Raw genomic sequence first — 7,765 nt, 5'->3', positions numbered from 1 at the left:
GCGGGCCTCTCACTGTCGTGGCCTCTCCCGTTGCGGAGCACAGGTCCGGACGTGCAGGCTCAGCGGCCATGGCTCACGGGCCCAGCCGCTCCGCGGCATGTGGGATCTTTGCGGACTGGGGCACGAACCCATGTCCCCTGCATTGGCAGGCGGACTCTCAACCACTGCGCCACCAGGGAAGCCCCTTCCAGTGCTTTTAATGTCCTTTGCTGATCATTGCTTTTATTATTTTCATTAGGGGATGTAAAATGATTCTCAAATTCTGTCATTTCTTTCTATATTTATTAGCTGGAGATCTGTAAAGAAGAGTTTTCCCTTATCAACTAGGGCAATATGGTTTGTAAAGGAAAGTTAGGATCAGTGTTTCATTCTTGCTTTTATTTACACATTTACTAGCTAGTGATGACATAGTTTTTCTGCTATTTTGCTTTCTAAAAAAGTATCATTGTGTGTTCGTGGATTTTAATATAGTAAATATGTTTTAATACATTGCAGCCATTGTTCTTCCTGTTTCTCAGAGTGAACATCTTTGGTCAGTGGGAACTCCTTTAAGCTGGCTGCTGTGATAAGCTATTTTGACATTTCCTAGTTAGTCTTTGATAACTTCCTGCTCTCTGGTACAATGAGATGTCTTGGACTCATTCTGTACATTTCCTGCCCCAGGGCTGGAATCAGCCAGTTTTCCAAGGAGTCCTCAGGTTCCTTTTAGTGGGAAACTGGTATTTAGACACCAAAATCTGGGTACTAGAACTATACGTTGTTACTAGTTTGTCATGTTTCTAGGCCTTTTCAGTAGACAGGGCTTGGATGTATGTTAAAAAGCAAACAAAAAACCTCATAAATTTGTACTGTCATTTCCAAGTCCAGTTTAACTGTACAGACTTTAACACTTTATCATTTTTCTCTTACACTGGATTCCTGGTTCCCTAATGCCAGTTACACAAGGCATTCAGACTGGGAAAAACTGTTTAATTATGTGTGTGGGAGTGGGGTGGGGGGCAATGTTTCAGGATTGCTGTTTGTACAGACGGGGTCTAGAGGCCTATGGGAAGTCTAATTTGTTTTAGAAACTTGAGTTAGGAGTCTGCAGTGAGAAATCTCTTCTGCTGCATGGAAAGCTGACTTGGAAACCCGACTTAAGATCAAAAAACCCCTTGGTGACTCTGATCTGAGCAAAGAATCCACCCATCTTCTCTAGCTCCTCTCACCAGCTCCAGCTGACCTGCCGCTCCTAGGGGCTACCCTGGGGCTCCTTTTCCAGCACTGAGGGCGTTACTTAAAGCTTCTCTCCCAGCTGGTGCATTCTAATTTTCCAAGCTGCCATTTCTGTACTTTTGTGTTGTTTTTTGTTTTTTTTGCAGTACGTGGGCCTCTCACTGTTGTGGCCTCTCCCGTTGTGGAGCACAGGCTCCGGACGCGCAGGCTCAGCGGCCATGGCCCACGGGCCCAGCTGCTCCGCGACATGTGGGATCTTCCTGTACCGGGGCACGAACCCGTGTCCCCTGCATCGTCAGGCGGACTCTCAACCACTGTGCCACCAGGGAAGCCCCCATTTCTGTACTTTTGTTTCCGTTTTTCTTTCATCCAACCTTTGGATTCTACCACAGTGAATTTCTATCCCTTTCTCAGTGTTTTATTTTGGAAAATTTCACATCTACAGAAATGTAGAAAGAATAATGCAATGAGCACCCATATGCCCTTCACCTAAATTCTCGAATTAACATTTTACCACATTTGCCTTACTCTTGTCCTTTCTCGATAAATACAAACATATATACTTTTTCCCCTGGAATCGTTTCAAAGTAAGTTTGAGACTACTTTAGCCTAATTCAGCATGTATCTCCTAAGAATAAGGCCATTCTCCTACATAACCTCAGTGCCTTTATTATATCCAAGAAATTTAACGGTGATACAATTATATTATCTAATATATGATTCATATCATATATGAATTGCCAATTGTCCCTAAAATATTCTTTTCCCCCGAGTCAGGGTCTGATTAAGGACCATGTATTATATGCGGTAATCATGTTTCTTTAAATAATTCCCCTTAAAATAATCCCCCTGCTGCTTTCTGTCTTTTAAGACATTGACTTCTTACAATTTTTTATTGAAGTATAGTTGATTTACAATGTTGTGTTAGTTTCAGGTGTACAGCAAAGTGATAGTTATATATCTATATCTCTATCTATATTCTTTTTCAGATTCTTTTCCCATATAGGTTATTACAAAATATCGAGTATAGTTCCTTGTGTTATACAGTAGGTCCTCGTTGGTTATTTATTTTATATATAGCAGAGTGTATATTTTAATCCCAAACTCCCAATTTATCCCCCCCACAGTTTCCCCTGTGGTAACCAGAAGTTTGTATTCTATGTCTGTGAGTCTATTTCTGTTTTGTAAATAAGTTCATTTGTATCATTTTTTTTAGATTCCACATATAAGCGATATCATATGATATTTGTCCTTCTCTATCTGGCTTACTTTACTTAGTATGATAATCTCTAGTTGCATCTATGTTGCCGCAAATGGCATTATTTCATTCTTTTTATGGCCGAATAATATTCCATTTTGTATATATACCACATCTTCGTTATCCATTCATCTGTCAATGGACTCTTAGGTTGCTTCCATGTCTTGGTTATTGTAAATAGTGCTGCAGTGAACATTGGGGTGCATGTATCTTTTCAAATTATGGTTTTCTCCAGATATATGCCGAGTAGTGGGATTGCTGGATAATATGGTAGCTCTATTTTTAGTTTTTTGAGGAACTCCCGTACTGTTTTACATAGTGGCTGTACCAATTTACATTCCCACCAACAGTATAGGAGGGTTCCCTTTTCTCCACACCCTCTCCAGTATTTATTATTATTATTATTTAAAAATATTTATTTATTATTTACTTATCTTGGCTGCACCAGGTCTTAGTTGCGGCATATGTGATCTTTAGTTGTGGCATGCAGACTTCTTAGTTGCGGCATGCGTGTGGGCTCTAGTTCCCCGACCAGGGATCGAACCTGGGCCCCCTGCATTGGGAGCTCGGAGTCTTACCCACTGGCCACTAGGGAAGTCCCTCCAGCATTTATTATTTGTAGACTTTTTGATGATGGCCATTCTGACTGGTGTGAGGTGATATCTCATTGTAGTTTTGATTTGCATTTCTCCAATAATTAGTGATGTGGAGCATCTTTTCATATGCCTTTTGGCCATCTGTATGTCTTCTTTGGAGAAATGTCTATTTAGATCTTCTGCCCATTTTTTATTGGGTTGTTTGTTTTTTTGATATTGAGCTGTATGAGCTGTTTGTATATTTTGGAGATTAATGCCTTGTTAGTTGCACCGTTTGCAAATATTTTCTCGCATTCTGAGGGTTATCTTTTCATTTTGTTTATAGTTTCCCTTGCTGTACAAAAGCTTCTAAGTTTAATTAGGTCCCATTTGTTTATTTTTGTGTTTATTTCCATTACTCTAGGAGACAGATCTAAAAAGATATTGCTGCGATTTATGTCAGAGTATCCTGCCTATGTTTTCCTCTAGGAGTTTTATAGTATTTGGTCTTACGTTTAGGTCTTTAATCCACTTTGAGTTTATTTTTGTGTATGGTGTTAGAGAATGTTCTAATTTCATTTTTTTACATATAGCTGTCCAGTTTTCCCAGCATTTTGTTTATTTTTGTGTTTATTTCCATTACTCTAGGAGACAGATCTAAAAAGATATTGCTGCGATTTATGTCAGAGTATCCTGCCTATGTTTTCCTCTAGGAGTTTTATAGTATTTGGTCTTACGTTTAGGTCTTTAATCCACTTTGAGTTTATTTTTGTGTATGGTGTTAGAGAATGTTCTAATTTCATTTTTTTACATATAGCTGTCCAGTTTTCCCAGCACCACTTATTGAAGAGACTGTCTTTTCTCCATGTATATTCTTTGCCTCCTTTGTGATAGGTTAATTGACCATAAGTGCATGGGTTTATTTTTGGGTCTTTTATCCTGTTCCATTGATCTATATTTCTGTTTTTGTACCAGTACCATACTGTTTTGATGACTAGTTTTGTAGTATAGTCTGAAGTCAGGGAGCCTGATTCCTCCAGCTCTGTTTTTCTTTCTAGCCAAATTGCTAGATTGCTTTGGCTATTTGGGATCTTTTGTGTTTCCATACAAGTTTAAGAACTTTTTATTCCAGTTTTGTGAAAAATGCCATTGGTAGTTTGATAGGGATTGAATTGAATTTGTAGATTGCCTTGGGAAGGCATTGACATTTTTGAAGAGTCCAGGCCGGTTGTCTTACAGAATGTTCTACAACCTATGTTTTACTGTTTCCTCATAATTAGAATCAGGTGAAACATTTTGGCAAGTGGCCATATCCTTTTACAACGTGAACTTTCTAGTGTGTAGATAAGTCTGTAACCAGAAGAGTCCCCTAATTGTTCAGAGTTCTTATGTGAAGCAGTCAGTAAGTGTTACCCAAAATGAACACCTTCAGTTTTTATTAGGTAATGGCATGTCTTAAAATTTTTCTTTTCTTTTCTTCTCTTTAGGCCGGCATTTGTAAATCCACTCATCCTTGAAAGCCCAGAGGAAGAAGAGATCTTTAGACAAGGAGAATGTATATTAATTTGTTCATAATAAGATACAATTTAAAAAGCACATTAACTGTACTGCAGAGGAGATTATTTAAGAGTATGTATGGACTCCTCATACCAGTAAAGTATCCACAGAGTCCATACTTTGAACTGTTTTTTTTTTTTTTTTTTTTTTGCGGTTGCATTGGCAGACGGACTCTCAACCAGTGCGCCACCAGGGAAGCCCCGAACGGTTTTTATTGATGATACAATATTAAGTGAAGTAATTTGTTTTCTCACATTTAATGAAATGGGAAATGTATCTCAATGAGATAACTGCTGGTTGGGGCTGTAGGTCAAGGTGATTATAAGTGGTCTCACACTGAGCAGACATGATTTCCATCTGAAAGCAAAAAATCACTGAAAGTGTTATGTAGCCTCAGCAGCCTTCTCTGGCATAGATGTGCAATTTCCAGTGGGCTTTTCGAAATCTGGAAATACTGCGTTTATAGGGTCCGAGGCAGCCCCGGTCGGCAACCCAGTGCTGTAGTGTGGCCCTCCTGATCATAGCTCCTTACTGTCTCCTGTTCCAGTGAACAAGGGGAAAAGGGTCGCCTTCAGCTCCATGTCATTACTGAAAATGGCTCCCACTGCTGAGGAGAGGACAACCATACATGAGATGTTTCTTAACACGCTGGATCCAAAGTAAGTTAGGACGGTGAGATTCCTGGTTGGGAAAGCATCTAATCCTTGGCCTTCTCACGAGCTACACTTGCTTGAACATATTGGGCATTGTTTGCAAATATTTTACTTTTCAGCAGCAAAACCATGGCATTGACAGGGTTTACTCGATCTCCATTTGTACAGGACTGTAAGTTTTCGAAGTCGAGTTTTGCCTCCTAATGCAGTGTGGATGGAGAATTCAAAACTGAAGAGCTTGGATATTTGCCACCCTCAGGTATTGGAATTTAGTGAAAAATCTTCTAAACAGGATAACTTGGACTCAGGATACTCATCTAAGAGTTGACACGCCTTCAAACTGACCTCTGTTCTATGGCATTGTGAATTCTTTTGTTCTACAGATTCGGATCGTCACAGGGCTTGTATTTATTAATATTTATTTTATGTCCTGTAGGAGCGGAACATTTTCAATCGAATCTTTGGTGGTTTCCTTATGAGGAGAGCATATGAACTTGGATGGGCTACTGCTTGTAACTTCGGGTGAGTTGGATTTCAGGTAGTCTTAACTCCTGAGAAGCCGTTTATACTGCCTCACTCAGTGAAACATTTTGGACCCGTCTGGATGTGTTTGGGAATATATTGTGTTTTTAAATAAATGCTACACTTGTACCAGGTGGGTTTGACCTTCATTTTAGAAGGCTCTCGCTCTGATGTTGTCACTTAGTACATTAAATGCCTGCTGAGAGAAAGGGGTGATGATACGCAGAAGGGAAAAGATGATTTAGATACTGATCTGGTCACAGTGTCATCTCTTACCATCTGGTATGGTTATTCCCTCCTTCTCTAGGTTTATTCTTTGACCATTTAAAGTTTGCTTCAGCTGATTGTCAGGAAAAAACTAGAAATCATCTGAATTTTGCAGTTGACCCCAAGTACTGTGTTTTCCCAACAGTGGTTCCCGACCATTTATAGTCACCGTGGATGATATCATGTTTCAGAAACCTGTTGAGGTTGGATCATTGCTGTTTCTTTCTTCGCAGGTAGGTGTGTGATGAGAGATGAAATACAATTTTTATTATTTGGGCCTAGAAGAGAGGTTTTTATATTCTAAAGCCACCGTTTCTCTTATGACTGCTTTCTTCCCCCTTCCTAATGCAATTAACTAACTATCGTGTCCATAATCGCTTAGGTTTGCTTTACTCAGGGAAATTACATTCAAGTCAGAGTACACAGTGAGGTGGCCTCTCTACAGGATAAAGAGCATATGACCACCAATGTCTTTCATTTCACGTTCATGTCGGAAAAAGAAGTGCCCTTGGTTTTCCCCAGAACATATGGAGGTAAGTGGCAAATGACTGCTTGTCCCTAATGAGGGGAACTTTTAAAGACATTTCTCTCCTTTTAAATTGTTGTAGGAAGTACTCTGATGCCCATCAGCCCTAGAGCATGTCTTTAGGGGATTGTGCTTTTGAGATTCTGCAGCCCTGAAGGTCAGGATGCCTCATGGCGTTCAGGTGGCCATTGCTGGTCTGCCTGCCTGGCTGTTGTCTGAAGGGCCAGTGTCAGCTGCAGGCAGCCACTGGTGGTCAGGACCGGTCCAGCCAAAGGGCCAGAGTCGAGGCACTCTCTGGCCCAGCAGCACATGCCTGGTGCCGGTTTTGAATTTTCATTGTTGTCCCAGTGTTCCCAAGTAGTTTTGTGTTCGTATAGTGATTTTCTTAGGTGCTGCACGTGTCTCCAGAGCTCTCTCTCTTATATTCCAGAGTCCATGTTGTATTTAGATGGGCAGAGGCATTTCAGCTCCATGAGTGCACCAGTGACCTTGAAAAAGGACCACCTCATCGAGCCCTAGGAAGACTGCGTTTGTTGAAGGCCAGTGCCCCACAGTGACACGGTGCCTGATGAAGGCTTGAGCAAGTATATTGCTCTTAGTGTTTATTCTCATGCTCCATAGAGAAGAAGGATGTATTCAGCTTTTAGGTTGATCAGAAAAGTAGAATGAGAGAATGGCTGGGTGGGGCAGAGGGGGAAAGAATTATTGAATAATAAATACTTTCAAGACAATTTAAATTGTGAACCTACCACGTTTCCTCCTGTCTACTCAGGAAATGAGGGCTGAATGCCTTTTTATGTGACTGGACACATTCTTTTCTTACACATATTGCAACTATTGATCTACATTGGTTTCCTGCCAGGGCATTTGGAGGGCATTCTTTAAACCTGACCTTTACTGCAATTCCCCTGTATTATTTAAATCCCATCAACCCTATGTGATTCCTTTGTATTTTTGCCTCCTTCTATTTCCCAGCTTTTGTTGTTAGCAGAGGGTAGATGAAAAGTTGTAGTAAAGGGATTCAACAAAAGACACAGCATTTGTAAGGATTTGTGGGAAGCTTTAGATCTGAAACATACCAAGGAAACACAGAAGACCCCAAATAGCCAAAGCAATCTTGAGAAAGAAAAATGGAGCTGGAGGAATCAGGCTCCCCGACTTCAAACTATACTACAAAGCTACAGTGATCAAG

The 7,765-nt window shown here is 40.5% G+C and overlaps 1 protein-coding gene across 3 annotated transcripts in view; it reads left to right on the top strand.

Moving 5' to 3' along the window:
- ACOT9 (acyl-CoA thioesterase 9) overlaps window positions 1–7,765 on the top strand; it is a 27,439-nt gene extending 19,674 nt beyond the window's left edge. For 2 of the 3 annotated variants that reach the window (XM_024757407.1, XM_024757406.1), the window contains 7 exons: window positions 4,536–4,603; window positions 5,153–5,264; window positions 5,427–5,517; window positions 5,695–5,780; window positions 6,193–6,280; window positions 6,430–6,580; window positions 7,004–7,765. In XM_024757407.1, the coding sequence (XP_024613175.1) occupies window positions 4,536–4,603; window positions 5,153–5,264; window positions 5,427–5,517; window positions 5,695–5,780; window positions 6,193–6,280; window positions 6,430–6,580; window positions 7,004–7,092 (685 nt within the window). In that variant the 3' untranslated portion in view covers window positions 7,093–7,765. The remainder of the gene's footprint in view (window positions 1–4,535; window positions 4,604–5,152; window positions 5,265–5,426; window positions 5,518–5,694; window positions 5,781–6,192; window positions 6,281–6,429; window positions 6,581–7,003) is intronic. The other variant, XM_024757405.1, reaches the window with a different exon arrangement.

The sequence above is a fragment of the Neophocaena asiaeorientalis genome, unplaced genomic scaffold (genome assembly GCF_003031525.2).
Source record: "Neophocaena asiaeorientalis asiaeorientalis breed wild unplaced genomic scaffold, Neophocaena_asiaeorientalis_V1.1 scaffold1105, whole genome shotgun sequence".
NCBI classification, from domain to species: domain Eukaryota; kingdom Metazoa; phylum Chordata; class Mammalia; order Artiodactyla; family Phocoenidae; genus Neophocaena; species Neophocaena asiaeorientalis.
Note: the sequence above shows the minus strand (reverse complement) of the source record. Positions and strands in the feature narration are given on the sequence as shown.